Below are 20,199 nucleotides of genomic sequence, written 5' to 3'. Positions count from 1 at the left end.
AGCGTGAAATCCTCCTTCGGCTTCTCCGCTTTGGCTGCCCCTCTGCCCCGCTCGCTCCTCTGCCTCCCGATTTTGGGTGGTTTTCGGTGGGCTCCTCCTCTCCTCCCGCTGTAGCTCAGCTCATCCCAATCACGGAGCTCACCCAGGGCTTGTGAGTGTTAACATGGGAATCAGAAACTCTCCCGGTCATCGCGCTCTTGCTGATTGTTTCATCCTGCACGGTTCTCACTTCTCGCGTTTCTGGTGGATCCTGAAACTCAGCTCAGTCTTTTTGGATTTCGTGCCTCTCCGCATCCCTCCTGCTCGGCCCATCACGTCCCTTGTGCCATCGAGAACTTGCCCGTTCGTCCCCAACAGGCCCAACGTGTTGGACACGACATCGAACGAGACAGGAGCGTTGTGCTCGCTATTTATTTGCACAGCCTCAAACACACTTGCCTTGTGCCTAATAATGATAATAATAACTTAAAAAAATAAGCAAACAACCAAAAGCAAGGATGCGTTTGAATTCCCCTTCCCTAAGAGGAGGCTTTCCTGAGGAACTGGGTTTAGAAAAACACGTCCCATTACTGGCTTTTGTTTGTGCTGAAGACAGGCTGACGCACGAAGTGGCTCCGGGCTGGCAGAACCTGGCAGGACAGCAAGTTTCTGGGCTTTTAGATGTTGTGGTGGCCTTGCCAGAACATGTCAGCGCCTCTTTTTCAAGGGTTTTGCTCGCGGAGGTGCAGCAGGCCCGGGAGAGCGGCCTGGCACACACCCTGGCGCTGGGAGGTGCTCAGAGCACTGCGGCCAGTGCACAAAACACCAAAAATTCCACTAAAGCGTGAAAAAAAACAACACTTCTCCAGAGGGAAGGAGCTCAAGTGCTGCACGGACTGTCCCGAAGCGGTGGAGGCCACACAGCCCGGCGCGGCCCCGGCCGGGCCTGACGGGGCTCCGTCCACCCGCCATTCGGCGCCTCAGCCGCGCGGGCGGGACAAAGCGCGGCCCCGCCGGACTACACTTCCCAGAATGCCCCGCGGCGGGGCGCGGGCAGGAGGGGCGTGGGCGGGGCGGCGCAAAGGCTGCCGGGAGTTGTAGTCGCGGCGGGGCGGCGGGCGGGAGGACTTCACGTCCCGGCGTGCCCCGCGGCGCTGAGGGGGCGGTGGCGGGGGAGGGGCGGGCGGTCCCTGAGGGAGCCGGAGGCGGCGGCGGCAGCGGCGATGTCGGTGCAGGTGGCAGCGCCGGCCGTGGAGCTGAAGGAGCTGAGCGGCCCCATGGATAAGGCGGCGGGGCCGTCGTGTGAGCCGGTGACCGCTCACCCTCCCGGGCACAGCGTGGCCGCGGCCCCCTGCTCGCTGCCGGCCGCCGAGCGTGAGGCGGCCCCGGCGTCCTCCTCCTCCTGCGGCGGCGGCGGCGGCGAGCGGCCTCCGCTGAGCGGCTGCCCCGGGCTGTCCGCCGCCGCCGCGGTACCGCCGGGCGCCGCCAAGGTGCCGCAGGCTTCGGCCATGAAGCGGAGCGACCCGCATCACCCCCAGCACCGGCACCGCGACGGCGGCGACAGCGGCGGCGCCGCGGCCGAGGCGCTCGTCAGCCCCGACGGCACCGTCACCGAGGCGCCGCGCACCGTCAAGAAGGTAACGGGGAGAGGAACGGGGGCGGGCCGGGGGCGAGCACACGCCCTCGGGCGTGGGGACCTGTCGCCGCTTTGTGCGGGGACCCCGGCCCCCTGCGGGGACATTCGCGGGGGACACGTTCACCCCACGGGGGAGGGGGACCGGGCCCGGTGCTTGGGGACAAGGCGCTGCGTCCAGCCGGGTGGGGACCGGCCCGGCGTGGGGTGCCCGGTGCGTGTGTGTTGGTGTGTCCCGAGGGGCTGTCGTGGGGCTTCTCCCCTGGCCGTGGGGCAGCTGCCATGCCCTGCCTGTGTTCTGGGGACAGTTCTTTGGCATCGTGGGGTCCCATCCACTCCTGGTGTCTCCCTGCGTTGTGCTAAGTGTGGGGTGAACACGTACACTGTGGATGTGCCCACGGACATGTGTGATCAGCGTGATCCTGCCCTGTGGGTCTGTGTCAGCCACACGTGTACCCAGAGCTGTGCTCACTTGCACGCTCGTGTGCACCCAGGTGTGTGGGTACCCGCTGGGTGTGTGCATGTACACCCGCTCCCACGCACCCGGGCCCGTGGGGTGTTCGCAGGAAATGCGGGTGCCACGTACGTGAGCTCCAGGGTGTGTGTGAGTTCACATCGGGTTCACGTCCCCGGGGTTATCCGCTCGCTCGGAAATAGGCATAATCAGCAGATAAAAACGGTGCCCGTCCCGTTGGCGTGGGAGGGATAATGGGGTGTACCTGGTGCCCGCTGTGTGTGTCTGGGTGTATCGCTGGGTGCACACCCAGGGTGGGTCTGCGCAGGGTGTCCCGTTCTCAGGGGTGCCCCTGGCATGGTCTTTGCCCATCGAGGAAGGACACAGACCACAGTCTACACGGTGAATGTGTGCTGGGAATTCACCTATGGATGTGGCATGTATATGCCATGATTGTCCTGTGAGTGTGTCCGAGCGTGCCTCTGCCCTGTGGGTGTGCAGCACGCGCCCATACGTACCCCTAGATGCATATGTTTTTCAGGTATATATCCCCCCAAGGTATTAATATGTATGCACATATAGGAGCACCCATAGCTGGTTATCCATGTGTTCAGAACTGCTTTTGTACTTACATGTGAATAGGCAGGCATAGATGTAGCTATACATCCACTTGCGTATATATGAGCTCATACGTGCGGAGGTAAGTACGCAGATACAGAGGTGGGTGTGCTACCCTACATCCTGGTATGTGTACAAACATGCATATAGATGCATACACACATACAGGTGTCTACATGCATGTGTGACATATACTTTTCACATGCAAGGGAAGTATACCTGCAAGTTTACGTGGTTAAATATCTACAGTGTCTATATGTGTCTATAGCTGCACAAACGCTGACAGAGGTATATATGCACTAAGGTACACCTGCTCTCCTTGGATGCCTATGTATGGGTGCAAAGCAGCACCCGTGTGGATATAGGCACCTGTATGTTACGTGTGCTTGTACCTTTGCACATCTGCCCACACCCAGTCGTACAGATGTAAACATCCTTATAGACGTAAATGCATTCAGACACAAACAGACAGCCCCATATGTGTCACCTATAGACATCCCCATTCCTTTGCATACACAGATTATGCATGTACCAGTGTCCACCTATAGATGCACCTACATCCGCTCTGTGGCTTGCTCATGTAGATACACGTGTGCGTTATACATGTCCCTCCAGTGGATGCACCCATGGACAAAATCCTCCCCATAAGGGGGGGATACGTGTACTTTCCTGTAGATACAGCCTCCTATAGATACACAGGGCCCCCTCCTTGGATGGCTGTAGAGAAGCACACCTTTTCCACAGAGATTCCAGAATTCTTGGTGCCTGGCGCCCTTCCCTTTGGAAATCTCTGGAGAAGGAGTTCTCCCCCATGACACTAGAGCCTTTTGGGGAATGGAGGGGAAGGAGCGTCCCGGTCACGAGGGAAACCTCCTTATGGGTTAAACTCGGGTGAAGACTTTATCTCCATATTGCTGGACTTCCACTCTCCTTCATGTTGCTGTGGTATTTCCTCTCTCTTCAGAAGGCCCAGGATGAGGGAGTTTGTTCCCATAACCGTGGTGTCCCTGAAACTGGAGTCTCTCCTAGAGACTGTGGGAAGCAGCGTGTCCCTGTAAGGTGACGTCTGCCCAAGAACAGGGGCTGGATCAAGGGCTCCATCATCCCTTAGAAATCCCTCATGGGGGGGTCCAGTTCCGCCATAAAGGACATTTTTCTGCTAAGATTGTGACTCTGTCCCCAGTGTCTGGAGCCCTGTCCATTTGATGTCTTAATCCCATCTCAATTTTTAGAGACCCTCAGGGTATCCATATCCTCAAGTGTGCTTAATGCTTCTAAACTCCTCCCTTATTCCCCTCCTCTCTTGTTTTTTTTTGTTAAACAACATAAAGATGTTTTTCCTTACACCTTCTCCTGAAGTCCAGCTCCTGTCACAGCGTCAGACGCCACATTTGCATCACTAAGTCTACAAGGGGAATATTGATGGTGGGTGATGGGATCGTTATCTGAAAACAGCTTGAAGGAACCCGCATCTCTCTCGCTGAATACTCCTCAGAGTGCCAGAGGATGCTTTGTAAGAATTTGTTTAGGAGCTGACAATCTGTCTGGTTGCTAAAGGCAGCGAGATGTGTTGATGGAGGGTATCTGGGAGTACATACTGTTCCTTCTCCTCCTTTTCCCCCCATACTCTTGTTTTCCAGTGACTTCAGTGCGTACGTTCCAGAGATTCAAGATGTTTACACATCCCAGATTTACAAACCTGGAGTCCTTTCCGCCGTTTCTTAGGAAGTCGTGTCATTTAAATAAAACACCAGATTTGGGAGCTGTAAGGATTGTTCCCAGTCCTGTGGTTGAAAAATTGGGCACGCGGAGCTGAAGCATCTGGTGAAGGGTTTAGTACAAAAATAAGTCTAAAAGAAGCAGATAAAATTTTTAGTCGAATCTAATAGAATTTTCCTTTAGGACCTGAAATAAAGGTAAAGGTCTGTTTAAAATAGATAAGCAAGATCATGTCAAATTTGTAGTGAAAACAATTAAACTGTGTGGTTCTTCACAGAGCTTTCCTGGAATAAAAACATCTTGGTAGTTTTTTCTTGACTGGGTTCTATATTAAAAATATTATTTTCTTTCCTTTTTGTTTTTTCATTTCCTTGAAATTTTACCCTGTGTTCCTGCCACCAAATGTTTGTTTCGTAGTTTTGACACGAGCACAAGAATTGGCAGTAAATCGCCACGGCTGTTCTTTCCTCCAATACCACTCTCCTTTTGGAATGTATTTTACATTGCTTTAGTGTTTTACTTATTCTTGTCTGCCTTTAGATGTGCTAATTAATATTTCACCCTGGTAGGGTGGGGACGGTACATGTGCCCAGACTGGCAAGCGTTAATGACATTGCGTGTTTGTGTTTTTATTTATTTGTGCGATTGCTTCATTTTGTTGTGATATTGATGCGTAGACCTGATTCTGCAGCCTCGCGCACCTGCCTGTACAAGAAATGTCGGCGCTCCTGCGAACCCAGAGCTCGAAGTCAAGGCCGCCGGGCTCGTCTTCGCGACACCTGCGGGGGTGGCGCCCGTCAGATCCGAGTGAAGATCTTGGTCATGGTGTTTTTGTTCTCGTTGGGTTCTTGCTGTAGATCCGCGTTCTCACGATGTGGCTGGAAGGCCTCGCTCTTCAGGTGATGTTGGGCTTGGCTTTTCTGGTGAGCTGACTAATTGATGTGGCTGTGACCTTTGTGGGTGTCTACACAGGTGGGTTTAGCCGATCCCTCTTGTCCGGTGTTGCTTCAGAGCTTCTGCCTTCGAGAAGGGCTGGTGAGCGGGTCTTTGACCTGCGTCTGAGGCCTGGGCTGGTGGCCTTGAACTTCAGGGCTTGTCCGGACCTTCTTCTGCCTCTCACTGCATCTCCTGACCCTCTGCCTTCCCCCTCTTGGAAGTTCTCAGTATGATTCCAAGATGAGGCAGCTCAGGGAAGCTCAGACTACATGAAATCCCTCACTTTCGGCTGAGTTGGTTGTCCCTTGCGATTCCCTCCACCGTGGGGTGACTCAGGGGATGGTGTTTTGTTCTCCCGGCGCGGGGTGAACCGTGTTCCTGAGCAACAGCCTCAGGTGTCCCGGGCTCAACTTAATCCGTGGATGTGAGTCAAGGCCCTGAGTCACACAAATTGTTTACGCTTTTAGATTTTTAACGGTGTTTTTGGTGATCAGATGATCGCTCGTTGGCTTTGCCCGGGGGGGCGGACTCTTCTGGTTTGTGTTGTTTCTCAGGGCATTTCTAGATCAAAGTGACTTTGCACAACTTCTGGTGACGTTGTCATTGGCGCGTGGGGTGGGAGCTAGTGAGGGGCTGTAATTAAAGACTGCCAAAGTGATTAGCCTTGTAATGACAGCTCTGCGCCCTTCTTTTGCTGAGAGAAGAACATGTACTTAAACAGATGCACTTCTTGCTTTAATGATTGTTAACTACTTGGCGAGTGAGGCTTAGTAACGGCTCCTACACCACACTGGGCAGTTTGCAGCTACACAATTGCTGTTTAAAGTTTTATATTAAGCATGTACCAATTTACAAAATGAAAGGTTATTTATGTGTTTTTTTTGGTCCCAGCCGCTCAGTACTGAAAGCACAGCTCGCTCCTTGGATTTCAAGCTGTGTTCTTTGCTCTTTAGCATCATTAAACTGGCGGTTTTTAGAACTGGAAGGTTTGTCGGTGCTGTTGTCGGTGTTTGATTTGCAGGTTTGTTGGAGCTGTTGGTTCATTTGGAAATGAGCACGGTTGCTTTTCCAGCCCTGCAGCGCCCGTAGAAAACTGTGGCTTTTGTCTGCGGCCCAAGCAGAAAAAGCAGAACATAGAGGTGTCCGGTAACGAGGCCGTATCCTTCTGTAACGTCACCACTTCGGTATAACCTTCCTACGGCTCCCGGCTGTAGAATTCTCCGGCGAAGTGATTCCACGGCAATAAATGCCTGGTGCTCAGCAGACTGGCACATTCCCCGACCGGCGGAGGTTTTATTCTGCTGCCGCGGTGAACGACTCTCTTGTGGCTCGTCTAAATGACGGCTCTGACCTTGGCTCCCAGCAGATTTCCTCGCCTGCGAGAAAACGCAGCTTTTTCCTTTGTAAACATCTGTAAATCCCTTGTGATGTCCCCACATCCCTTTGTGGGGCGGGGGGATTTTTCGGCAGGTGTGCGTTCCGCTAAAGATTTCTTACGCGCTCGTGTGTTGGTTTTTATTTTCTCAGTTTCGTTCTAACCCCTGGCGATCACTTATGCCAGGTAATAATTGTTTCCCCCAAGGCTGAATTCCCAAGTGTTGCTCCTAATGAGCGCGATTTGAATGCTATTTAGGAAAATCTTATCACGGGAGGCTGTATTCTTTTATTATGTATAATAATCTTGGGCCTGTCTCCCGATGAATGTACGTAGTTTAATTCTAGAAGGTGCCTGCGTGTGGCTGCTTGGGGCTGGGTGCGCAGATCAATGTGTCAACCTTTGCCATGGAGGCTCGGGAATGGAAGAGAAGATAAAGGAAGATTGGGGGAAAAAGTGACAGAAAATTAATGGCTGTGGATGCGCGATTATAAAACACAATGATGTGGAAATGAGAAGCCGGAGTGCGGTTCAGGGGACCTCAGACTTGGTGGGAGGCTGAGGCACCGGATCCCTGTTGCTTTGCTGGGGAAAAAGAAAAATGCTGAACCACATAATGATCTTTGTGTTTGTGTCTTTCCTGGGGGAACAGAAACCTGGTATTTGAATTTACAAGCAATTAAAAGCGTAGTCTTTGCTTTGGCCCTGACTTGACGCTTGATAGATGAGCGAGGTGAAGCAATTGCGACTTCAGGAGTCATGTTTGACCTTTTCGGCTTTTCTTTTTAACTCTGTCTGGTGAGTTGTAAAACAATGTGATGATTTACCTCAAACAAGGAAGGTAAAAGTAAAAAGAAAGGGGTGTAGCTCAGATTAACAGGCAGATTTCCCCATGTGACCAAGCGACCTGCAGCAGTGATGAAATTGGAAGAATGCTAAAGACTGAAAGAATGGAATGAATCGGAATGAATCCAAATGTTCTGCAGAGCTACCGCAGTGGTAGGGTACAAAAAATACCCGCTTCATTTTCTTCTTTGGTATTTGTTTTCTTCACTTTTGCAGATTCAAACCAGAGACCCAAGCACAGAACCCCAGTCATGTGAAGGAAAACTCCTCCCCAGGCGCGATGGTTGACGTCCCGTTAAATCCCCCTCTAGAGAGATGAGCTGTAGGCAAGTTGTTGATGGATGGAAGAGACAGAGCCTGAAAAATAAGGTGCAGGCTGTAAATAAAAATACAGGGTGCTGCTTGATTTATCTGCGGCGTTCTAGGGCTTCATGTGAGCACCAAACTGGCAGGAATTAAGGGTGAAATAAGCTTTAAATTTCTTGCATAAACCCCTCCATGCTCTTGTCTGCTGTTAAGGGCATTTGTAGCAAAACTATATCCCACTGAAATGCCACAATTTCAGCCTAGGGAAGCCATGATAAAGTTCATCTCTTCCTTTCTTCTCAAGGGGCTACTGATGTCGGTCAGTTTTATAAATCCAAACATAAGGTGGGGAGTCAAACTGGGTCTTTCTGGGAGCAGCCGCTGGACACAGACCCTGCAAACAGAAAGGGCAAAATTCACAGTTGTAGTTGCAAGAGCTTCAGTTAGAAGCTGCCTTCTCAAAATTAAGGTGAAATGTTGCGGTGAGGTGAGGAGGAGAGGAGGGTTAGTGAATTCTGTTTGCGACGTGCGGCCGCGGGGGAGCTGCGCGGTGCCTCCAAAGGCCGGGCTGGAAAGCGAAATTCAGTGTGTTTGCTGGATTAAGCAGAAGAATTTCTGGGCTTTAAGCTTAATCCACCTCTGAAGTGGGAGACGTCTGTAAGTGAGAGAATAAGAGTGAGGAACATGGAACAGTCGTTCTTCAGGGAGCTTTGGAGATCCGAGGTCAAAGGTTTTAAGGAAAAAAGATGATTTTATTGTAAGAACACTTCTCAACTCACCATTTTTCCGCTTAAGGTCTCGAAGCAGTAAATGCTGTCACGCTCGTGCCCACTGGTTTTGTGCGAACACCTTTAGAAAATGTTTGTCTTGTTTCTAGTTATATTTTGGGGAGGCGAATATTACCCAATTGTGTTGGTTTGGCATTTTTTCCATCACAAATTGTGCAGCTTTTCCTGCAGGCAGAGCCGTGCGTGAACCATTGGCTTCCTAACACAACTTCGAAACTCCAGATATTTTGTAGGTGCAGCTCATCTAATCTGTGCTAATTCTGAAATACAATCCCTGGAGGGAAGAACATTGAGATTGATCAGAAGTTATAACTTCTTATTCTGCAAAAGTGTACATGAAGCTGATTAAATTGGCCTCCTGATTTATGGTGCTCCTACATAACTATGAGCTTTCATATGGTTTGTGCTGTAGAGAGAACCTTTAACTCTTATTTTAATTTATTGTAGTATTATTGGAAAATACATGTATAGCTATATAAATATGTATAGAAATATTTTTATTATTTGTTTTTATATAGGATATATTTATTAGTAGTAGAAATACACACAGATGGCTCATGTTGCTAAAGAGCAGAGGCTCCCGTGTGACTTTGCAGAGGCCTCGGTGACCAGCACTGAACTGACATTTGCAGGGACCTCCCTGAGAATCGAATGACACGGTCGTGCTTGCGTTCTGTTCATGTCCGAGGCCAAAGGCTTTTCTGCAAATATAACATCGGGGCACTCTGGAATGAGCAAGGAGAAGCGAGAATTGAGAATTTAACGTCCTTCTGCACCCTCAAAAAAACTCATCGTAGCACTGGAACGCTTTGGAAAGTATTGTCCAGCTTCTGCAAGACATCACCGCGTTGCCTCAGGTTTGTAGACGGGGATTTGATGCGCTGAAATGAAAAGAAATGGTTACTATATTTGGGTTTTCTGCTGTGAAGTGGAGAAGATCTGAACCTTTATCCCCAGACGTGCCATTATTAGGTAGGGCCGTCACTGAAGTCCCCGCTGCCCGCGGTTGGAGCCGCGAGTGCTCAGCACTTCTCAAAGCTCTGGATCACGAGCCATGGAAAAAAACCAGCATGATGATCTTGTATTTCATGGCCAGATGTGAGACGTTGACTGAGGGCGTTTTGCCTCGGACATGCCTCAACCAACGCACATGCCGAATTGGTCAGAAATGAGTCATTTAATGGTTTATTCCTTTTTATTTTTTATCCTTTTCTGCCATCCATCCACCTGGAGCTCCGCTCTGTCTGCACCTGCTTGCGCAAACTTGCCCGGAGCGACTCTGGCGAAGAAAAATACAGGATTTAATTACATCGAGCAGCATTTAACGGCGTAACCAAAGCCCCTTGTTCTTCTGGAAATCTCCTGTCTCTGTGTTTCGCAGCTCCCTGATGGGAAGCAAAACATCATTAAGTGCAGAGTCTTGAATCTGGGTAGAACAACCCCAGGTTCCAGTGTAAGTTGAGGGATGACCTATTAGAGAGCAGTGTAAGGGAAAGGGACCTGGGGGTCCTGGGGACAGCAGGGTGACCATGAGCCAGCACTGGGCCCTTGTGGCCAGGAAGCCAATGGTACCTGGGGTGGGTTAGAAGGGGGTGGTCAGTAGGTCAGAGAGGTTCTCCTGCCCCTCTGCTCTGCCCTGGGGAGACCACACCTGGAATATTGTGTCCAGTTGTGGCCCCTCAGTTCCAGCAGGACAGGGAACTGCTGCAGAGAGTCCAGCGCAGGGCAACAAAGATGCTGGAGGGAGTGGAGCATCTCCCGTGTGAGGAAAGGCTGAGGGAGCTGGGGCTCTGGAGCTGGACAAGAGGAGACTGAGGGGGAACTCATTCCTGGGGATCAATGTGGAAAGGGGGAGTGTCAGGAGGATGGAGCCAGGCTCTTCTGGTGACAACCAGGGACAGGACAAGGGGCAATGGGTGCAAACTGGAACACAGGAGGTTCCACTTGACTATGAGAAGCAACTTGTTGGGGGTGAGGGTGGCAGAGCCTGGCCCAGGCTGCCCAGGGGGGTTGTGGAGTCTCCTTCTGTGCAGACATTCCAACCCGCCTGGACACCTTCCTGTGTAACCTCATCTGGGTGTTCCTGCTCCATGGGGGGATTGCACTGGATGAGCTTTCCAGGGCCCTTCAACCCCTGACGTTCTGGGATTCCGGGATTCTGTGATCAGCAACGTCAAACCTTGAAATCATGTTCCATCCGCTGATGGAGGAAGGTTTTGCTGAAAGTGATGGTGTGTCGGTGCCTTAATTTGCAGCCTGTGTGACTTCAGGTTGAGGGAACAACCTTCTTACTTTATTTTTGCCGAGCTTTCCAGCCTTGATATTCTGATATTCTATTCTGATATTCTATTCTGATATTCTATTCTGATATTCTATTCTGATATTCTATTCTGATATTCTATTCTGATATTCTATTCTGATATTCTATTCTGATATTCTATTCTGATATTCTATTCTGATATTCTATTCTGATATTCTATTCTGATATTCTATTCTGATATTCTATTCTGATATTCTATTCTGATATTCTATTCTGATATTCTATTCTGATATTCTATTCTGATATTCTTAATAAATATGTATTTTTAGCATTTTGCGATGAGAAATGTTTGAACGCTGCTGTGTGCTGACCTTACTTTAAATTGCAGAGGTAGCATTGTTGGAACTCCAGGTATTTTTTCTTTTAGTTCGTGACAGAGCTTTAAATAGGAGCCGCTTGCATTTTTCATGAGCGTCAGAAAGAGGAAAGTCAGCTGAAAAATGAGCTCGCTCCCCAGAACCGCTCTTACTGCACATTTGATCCCCAGAGCAAGCATTGAAAAGCAGGAGCAGCACCAACACGCCTTTGTCTGACAATTAGGAAACTTTACTTGGTGAAGCGATCGCCGTCTCATCCCAAAGTTACGCGAGGAAAACCAGGGATGGACGGTTCCCATCAAAATGACTCAAGGCCCAATTTAGGCGAATAACTCACTGTGGTTCACGCTGGTATCTGTTCCCAGGAAACTTTCCTTCCAAAAACTTGCTGGCTCCGATTTGCTGTTCTCTCCGTGACTTTGGTGTTTCTGGAGGTGGGGAAATGTGCTTGGATCCTTTTCAGTATCGGCTCAGATGGGTTTTGTTGTTTGCAGAATGCGCTGGCTGGTGTTTGATGTGGATTGTTTTGAAAGCCAACTGTCTGCATTCTGTGCTGAGAGATCGCTGCTGCAGTTCCCAGGATTTCGCATGCACCGGTTCGGTATTAACCAGAGCGGTTTTCTGTAACACTAAACTGTAATTGTTCTACTTTTGTGTCACTGAATCCCAGTTCAGGCTTCGCTGTCTGCTGGTAGTTTGTCAGATTTGAAGAGTCAATAATATGCATTTTATATTCGAGCAATGTAAAAGTTGTTTCTCTTGAAACTTGTTTCAGGTGCATGAGGTCTTGTTACTTTTTTGTGCTTGTAGGAGTACGTTGAGGCCACCACTGACACTTGGCTTCCTGCGATGGAAGATGTGATGGAAATGAAAACGTTTCTGTGCTGCCTTGGTTTGTCCAGCTTCCCTTTGGCTGCTCCGGAGGCAGCGATGGGTTGTGGAGGTGTTGGACCGAGGTTAAGACCAGGGCCCAAGGAGCAATATTTCAGAGATACTCGGTGTGTGTATTATTTTTGTCTAATTGTGAATGGTGACGAGCCACCCGGCAGGTTCAGGCAAGCAGCCGGAGGAGCCGCACGCAGATACCTGGTGAACCGTCGCTTTGTTCTGTGCCCCGCGTGGGCGCTTGGTTTGCCGTGCGGTGTGGATGCTGAGGAGGTGACAAGTTCACAGGCCTTAGTGACATTGGCTGGAACCGTTTGGGGAATTGATCTTCTGCTAGACCGGGTCTGAGAGTCAAGGCGTGCAGTCGCGATGCGTCACACTAAACCAGAGCAGGGAAATCAGTTTAAAACCAAACCAAACGACAAACTGAAACTCAACGACAAAAAACCACAAAAAAACCAAACAAATATTAAAATAGATTAAAAACCCCTGCAACAGGTTGGTCCAAGAGGGAAGCTTTGCTAGGCTCAGGGTTTAGGTGCGAGTTTTTCTGTTGGTCGGGCAGTGTTTCTCTTTGCGAACTTAAACCTGGACTCCAGCCCATCCTCAGCCTGCAAACCTGTTAGGAATGGATTATCCTTCGAATCGCGCTGGCCTGAAAATGGAGCAAATCTCAAGACGTTATCGTGGTTGGTGTCAAATCCTGTGTTTTGTTATTTCTGTGCACATTAGAAGATGCTTAATTCTGTAATTCTGAAGGGGAGCGAAGGTGCCAAGAGCAAAGAGCAAGTATTCATTGTGAGTTTGTCTTTTTTATTAATGTGTCACAGTATTTTAATGTGTGATTTTAAGATTTTTCTTTTTTTCTGAGGAAAAGTAGGGACTAATACTTGGAGCTTTAGGGTGAACCTATGTTGGTCTTTAGCATTTTGAAAGAGGCAGGAGAACAATAATGACTCGTCTTCGAGAAGGATGGATTGAGTACTTTCATTTGACCTTGGTGGTTGGATGCAACGTCCCAGCTCCTGTCAGTAACGTTAGTGGAAATGGATCTTTTGTGGTAGATACTGCGAAAGTGTTCCCTGAGTGTGCTCTGGCTCCTCTCGCGGTCTGTGTCCGGGCTCCATGTGTCCTTCAGAAGGAAAGAGAGTCTGGGAGAGCCCATCAGGGCAGGAGCAACCTGTGATCCCAGACCTTTCCAGCCTCCTGATCTCTTCTCCTTGAGGAGTCAGTGTCTTGGTCTCGTCCTTGGTACCGACCCCCCCCAGACACTTGTTAGTCTAGAAATGGTTTGTTTGGAACAGCATGTTCCATATTGACTTTGAGCTTTGAAGGAGGTTGGTGTCATCTTCTGCATACCTGCCGTTTGTCCTTCTTTGTGGTCTTCTGTGGAGGCCAACAGAAGGGTGACAATGGCAGGGTGTTCATATGCTCAAACCCCTTATCATAGGGGGAACGGGAACAGAATGACTTTTGTTGGAAGAGACCCCCAAGATCGAGTCCAACCATAACCCACCCTGTCCCTGCCCCATGTCCCTGAGAACCTCATGTCCGTCTGTCCAACCCTCCAGGGCTGGTGACTCCAGCACTGCCCTGGGCAGCCTGTTCCAATGCCCCACAGCCCTTTGGGGAAGAAATTGTTCCCACATCCAACCTCAACCTCCCCTGGCGCAACTTGAGGCCGTTTCCTCTGCTCCTGGCGCTTGTTCCTGGGGAGCAGAGCCCGACCCCCCTGGCTCCAAGCTCCTTTCAGGCAGTTCAGAGATCAGAAGGTCTCCCCTCAGCTCCTGTTCTCCAGCTGAACCCCCCAGGTCCCTCAGCCGCTCCATCACACTTGTGCTCCAGCCCCTCACCAGCTCCGTTCCCTTCTCTCCACTCGCTCCAGCACCTCAAGGCCTTTCTTGGCGTGAGGGGCCCAGAACTGCCCCAGGATTGGCGGTTTGTCCTCCCCAGGTCCCAGCACAGGGACGGTCACTGCCCTGGGCCTGCTGGCCACACCAGTGCTGGTCCCAGCCAGGATGCTGGTGGCCTCTTGGCCACCTGGGCACACGCTGGCTCATGTTCAGCCGCTGGCACCAACACCCCCAGGTCCTTTTCCAGCCGCTCTTCCCCAGCTGCAGCGTCCATGGGGTTGTTGTGACCCAAGTGCAGGACCTGGCACTTGGCCTTGGTGACCCTCAGACAATTGGCCTCAGCCCATTGATCCAGATCCCTCTGTGGAGCCTCCTGCCCTCAGCAGATCAAAACTTCCACCCAGCTTGGTGCTGTTTGCAGCCTCTCTGAGGGTGCACTCGATCCCCATCCAGATCATTGATAAAGAGACTAAACAGAACTGGCCCCAGTACTGATCCCTGGGGACGCCTGGAAGCCACATTATCCTGCAGTTTGCTCTGCTGGTGCACTCAGAACTCATTTTCACCTGTTTGAGATGCAGGAGTGTAAAACTGAAGGAGATGGAGTATGGAGCCTGGAAGTCTCGGCTTGGAAAGGAGCGGGTGGCCAATGCGGTTGGTATCCTGGTCTGGACAGAGGTTTTGTAGCACAACCTGCGGCCCTGGGGTGTTTGTGTCAGAAGGCAGCTCCCAAGGACTGGAGTTTCAGCTTGTACCGTCTCTTTCCCTGCTTCCCCATCAGCGTTTATTAAGCTATTTCCTTTAGTGCCCATGGTCTTCAGGGCTCAGGGCTGCTGTGAAGGCCAAACAAGCAGGAATTTCTCGTCGTAAACCAGTGACTTGTTCATCTTGCATCCTTCTGCACAGGTTTCCTTTTTCTCTGTCTGGATCAAACATTAAAGGGCATCATATCTTACCTGTTAGAGCCAGAAGTGATTTTGTACACAGCCAGAAATGGGAGATTCCTCTCTATCAAGTGATAAAGCACAAGCAGTGTGCCAGAGCCCTGTGCCAATATTGGCTTTTCCCCTCTGCTTCTGCTCTATTAGCACCGCTGGGATCTGCTCCTCCTGCTCTGATGGATGTTGAGATCTAAGCTGCTGCCACCGAGAGTGATGACAGGAGAGCTGCAGCTCAGAAGGTGTTTTAGACTCTTTTAAACTGAAATACCTGCAGTCATATGTGGAAAATCTCATTTCAAGCTTAAATAGAAGAGTCAAATGGGTGTTTTTTTACCACCTGAGCATTCTTGCCATCATCGTTATTTCCTAATGTAAGTGTGAAGTTTAACTAGTGGGGTTAAAAATTCTGGAGCGGAGAATAACCAAGCAGCAAAACAAATAGCAGAAGCAGCGCTGAATACCAGCCTGTCCCTGGTTTTTGTTGATCATTCTGCTGTTTTTTCAGGAGCTGAGGGCCATGGATGCAAGCTGCAATCCTCAAAGGGAGACAAAGTAAGAAGGAAGGAAAAGGAAGGAAAAGATAAGTGATTTATCACGCAATCCGCTTTGTGTCAGTGAAATTAGGGATGTCTACATTGGAAGGTACACTAAACAAATTGTGGGCGTCAAGTCACAATCCATTTGGCGATCGACTCGTGATGGTTCTTTTACCTTCATCTCCGAGCGCAAAATTAAGGCGACCAAAATGCCAAGGGGTTATAATTCAGTCAAGCAGTGTTACTTTATTAATTTGCCCGTAAAGCGGCACACGATAGAGAGACAGAGTGAGAAAAGAAAGGGGAAAGAAACAGAGACAGGATGAGCAATGAGGTTGCGTTTCTCACCATCCAGTTCCAGAAGCTCCCTCTGGTCTCCGGTCCTGTGGAGTCCGGCCGGTCCTCCGTCGTGGTTCGGGATCCTCTGGCGGGAAGATCTTCACCCGTGTCCATTCTGGAGTCACCGTTTATGCTTCTTCACCCCCTCGCTCCCATTGTTTCAGGCCAGTCTGCCTTCATTTCACAACCCAGGCTCGTGCTGCGCAGGCTCGAAGGATTCACGCTTTCTTTTGCCAGCGCTTACGTGTCCAGCATTCAGGGTCTGTCTCTGGTGCATTGGGTGAGCTCAGGCCCCTTGGCGAGCTCTGGGCGTGCTCCTTGTCATTGGCCATTGTTTGGGGAGCAGGTGAGGGACACGTGTGACTGAGGCCGCAGGTGAGAACACATCTTGTGGACGGCAGCTCTTGTCCCTGGGTCGAAGAGACCCCCATAACAACAGCTTTCAGGAGGCGGGGGCTGATTTGGCTGGAGAAGCAGGCAAAGTCCACACAGCAGCCATTGTGAGCAGGAGCCCCCGTATCGGAGAAACAGTGCAACACAATGCTTCTGCTCGGGCCTCTCTCCAAGTCCTTGTCCATCTGTTCTTTCAGTCAGGGCTTCAGTTCTCTAAGTTCTTGATGGCGCTGGTCAGGCAAATACTGCTCCATCTTCGGACCGACTCTCACAAGCTTCTGCATCTGCTTTATCACTAGTGAGATATCACAAACTGGACAAAATTCTCCTTCTGCTTCTCCTTTTGAAGCTGCTGCAGGTCCATGACTTCGCAGAAAACGGGCTGCAGGGCCATCGCCAAAGCTGCTGCCGCCGAAGGTCACATTTTGCTGCTCCTCGGTTTTCTTTTGGAAAAAATCCTGGATTTTGGACGTTTAGGGTTGGGTGAGAGAAACGTCAGCTCTTCTGCACACGGCCAGGGAGAGAAATGGAGCTTCATCCTGTGGTGCCTTGGAAAGCGCCCGTATGGACGTTAGTTCAGGAGAAATCCCGGAGGTTGGGAAGGAGGGAAAAATTAAGTGAAGAAGAAAATAGTTCGTATTTTAATAGGGAGAAATAATTACATGGGGCTTTACTCTCCTTAAGCGAGCAGTGGGTGGGTGGCCGTGGGAAGCCTCAGTCTTCCAAAATTCACCTGGAGCCCAAAAGGAAGATTAGAACAGACTTCAGGCAGTTTCTTAGTCTGGGCTAAGGTCAGCTTTACTTATTACAGCTGCGCTTAAATTACAGGAGTGTTTTCCAAACCATTTTGGACAGTGGTCGAAGAAGAAACATTTTACAGTCTGAAACCTCTTCCTGCAGCTCCTGGGCTCTCGTGCCGAACTTTCCAGGTTTGATACTCCAGGACAGTCATGTCGTTTATTCTCCCAATAACCAGGGCCAATTCTTTTCTGCCCTGATACGATCTCATTGTACTTTATTTTTCCTTTAGAAGAAAATTGAGGGGGACCATGTTTGACTAAACAAAATAGTATTTAACTTTGGTTCTGCTCTGGCTTGGGCTCATCCAGAACTTCCACATTAAAGAGTGATGAGCGCTTGCTGGAAAGAAACCACAGAAGCAGCACTTCCCTGAACAAAACAGGGGGTTTGTTTGGGTTTTTAAAAACCTTTTTGCATCAACATCCTCTACAATAATCCAGGCTTTTAAGTTGGTTTAAATTGGCTTATTCAGCGCTAATGTTATGCAAGATTCCTGATTAGCGGTGCCGAGTTGGAAGTTGTGAGACTACTTGGAGCGAGGATGGAATTAAAGTCACCGTGGCAACCATTAGAATTAAAATAGTCTTCCTTGGGCCCTGCTCGCTGCATTATGTGGAGCGTTCGGGGGCGAGCACGCTGGTTTTTCGAGGGTGTCTTTTGTGAGGCCTCGGCCTCGCCGTCCCGCCAACCCATCAGCTCCTCCAGATTCCTTTTTCCCTGCAATATTTCAGCTCTCGGGTCCAGCGTGCACCAAACCGCTCGAGTTTTTCTGAGTAACCGTGATCATGTGAATGTGGGTTCACGGCGCTCGTCTCGCTGGATGGCTCCATTAGGTAATGCAGAGAATCGGTGCCTAGAATTCAGGCTCATTGTACCAACTCCTGGCTCTTGTGAGAATGCGGAATGCAGGGTGAGAGTCAGTGCTGGTGTGTCCGTGCTCCGCTGTTTGTGCCGCTGGAAGGCAGCGGAGCAGCACGAGGGGCCGTGAACTCCAGTGCCAAAGCTGGGGTACAAACCTGCTGTATGGATTTCAGGAGAACCTTGGGGTGTTGAGCCATCGTGGTGCTATTTGCACTTTCAAAACCCAAAGCTTTTTTCCTATATTTTTAAGTGAAAAACCACCCAGAGGTTTCTCTTGTTCACTCGCTCGTTCAGCTTTTCCTCCGTTGACCAATATTCCTCACAGGTGATTCCTTGATTCATTTTTAAATGTTCTTCCATGTGTGGAACAGCTAGTTTGCTCTTCTGCCCCAAACAGGTGCTTTTCAAACAGATTAACTGTGTCTTTGCCAACATCTGGAGGAAAGAGAGAGGAAGAAGAAAGGGGGGAAAACGAGGTTGGTGTTTGTGGATTTAATGTTAGTTTTTTCCGGGCTGCCGCCCTTCAGCATTTGCTTCCTCAGGGATGCTGCCTTAGACTTTTCTGATGTTATAGTTTCTCAAGCAGGGTGAGAATATTCCGAGATCCTATGGTGATCCTCAAAGGAATCATTGCAAGTCGCATCTGAAAGTGACGCTGTGGCCTGGCTGTGGGTGCGAGGACAGCGCCCCATCACACGCGGGCTCATGTTCTTCTCTCGGGAACTCTAATCCCAATGGGTGTAAAGAAACTCTAAGGACACGCTAACGCAGCCGTCAGCACCGGCAGTTGCTTTCCGCACGCTTTATGTTGTAAATACCTTTCGGACAGACTGTAGCCTGTGATGTTTAACCTGAATATCAGGTTGGTGCAGCAGGAGGAGGAGAAAGAAAAGGAGGGGGGAATTAATCAAAACTGGTTTCAAATCTTGCGTGGAATTCTCTCGAGAGGTGGAGGAGAAGTCCAGAAACTCCATCTGTGTCGTGAAGGCTGTTTGAGCAGGAGCTGCGGGTTTTGTGAAAGGATAAAACAATAATGCTGGTGAGGAGGAGGAGGGAGGTTGGAATAGACCCCTGGGGAGTCTTCAGCCACAAGAACAATTCTGAACTGAGAAGTGATAAAGGAAGGAGTGACGGGTTGTAGATTTATGTGTTTTTATGGATCTTTTTTATGTCACGGGTATCGAAACCACTGGGTTGCAGGGGAAGCTGTGGCTTAGAGCAGCTTCTTATCGATGACGTTCCTGGTGGGATGTGCTGCCATCTGCACCTTCCAGCTTCAGTTTTGGGACACCCGGCAAAGAAATTCCGCTGTAAAATAGCGTGAGGTTGAACTTGGAGCTGTAGTATGGAGCAGCCGGAGATCTGCAACGGTGCAAGAAACCTTTGGGAGGGAGCTGAGCACAGGAACACAAGCAGCATTTTGAAAACAAGAAGCATTTTGAACATAAGAAGCATTTTGAACACAAGCAGCATTTTCCCTTGGAGCAGGTGTGTGTGGAATGCAAAGAAGCATCTTCAGAGGTCAGCGCGTCCTTCATCGCAGCGTTAACAAAGAGCGGAGCAGATTGAGTGGGTGCCAAGTGGGTCTTTTCGAAATGGAAACAAAACCTGAAGCTTCGGTCTGGGCAGGTTGTGTGTCTGCTCGTCTGGTTTGTCAAACTGTTTCTGTGGTTACCGAACAAACGAGCTCTTTGCTGCGGGGCTGCAGATGAGGATTTATATGTGAGTTTAGAGACCTCCAGGTACGTCCCGATGGTCCAAACTGCTTTCTGCCCGCGGGAAAAGAGGAACAAAAGAGAAGCAAACTGATGCTTGTGAAGGGATCCGCTTGGGATGGTTCATTCTTCATCACCAGCAGGCATGGAAGGGTTGGAGTGTCCGTTCCTAACAGCTTTCACAAAGCAACCCCGACTTGAGTCACTGTTTTCCTGCTGGTTCTCGAGCCCTGAATGCGGCTCCGAAAGCCTTTTGTTTCTGCGGAGTCGGGTCACCTCGTGAAACGCTGCACCAGGCGGATTTTGCTGCGCTTGGTTCTTCGCCGTGGTTTAAAACTCGATGTGCGGGCAGAGGGTCTCACCCAAACGGCAGAGACAAAAAGAACACCTTTCAGGTGGGAAACCTTCACTCATTTCTGCGGTAGGAAAAGGCTTTTAGAAGTGGGGGATTAGGGAAGAGAAAATCTTCGCATGACTCTCCAAACTTAGCTATTTTGTGGTTTTAAGACAACCTTGGCTGAATTGCTTTAGTTCTCTCTACCTTCCTCTTATTTAGCAAGTGAGACGATCCCAGTTATCTCTCA

General features: G+C 49.9%; 1 protein-coding gene and 1 long non-coding RNA gene across 2 annotated transcripts in view; both read left to right on the top strand.

Moving 5' to 3' along the window:
- Positions 1-1,145: 1,145 nt before the first annotated feature.
- AHCYL2 (adenosylhomocysteinase like 2) overlaps positions 1,146-20,199 on the top strand; it is a 101,219-nt gene continuing 82,165 nt past the window's right edge. The window contains exon 1 of the mRNA XM_065049387.1: positions 1,146-1,616. Within this exon, the coding sequence (XP_064905459.1) occupies positions 1,203-1,616 (414 nt within the window). The 5' untranslated portion in view covers positions 1,146-1,202. The remainder of the gene's footprint in view (positions 1,617-20,199) is intronic.
- Positions 1,630-20,199, top strand: part of LOC135578257 (uncharacterized) — a 30,343-nt gene continuing 11,773 nt past the window's right edge. Inside the window, exon 1 of the long non-coding RNA XR_010469740.1 lies at positions 1,630-20,010. This is a non-coding gene — a long non-coding RNA (uncharacterized LOC135578257). The remainder of the gene's footprint in view (positions 20,011-20,199) is intronic.

This window comes from Columba livia, chromosome 1 (assembly GCF_036013475.1).
Source record: "Columba livia isolate bColLiv1 breed racing homer chromosome 1, bColLiv1.pat.W.v2, whole genome shotgun sequence".
In the NCBI taxonomy this organism is placed as follows: Eukaryota; Metazoa; Chordata; class Aves; order Columbiformes; family Columbidae; genus Columba; species Columba livia.
Note: the sequence above shows the minus strand (reverse complement) of the source record. Positions and strands in the feature narration are given on the sequence as shown.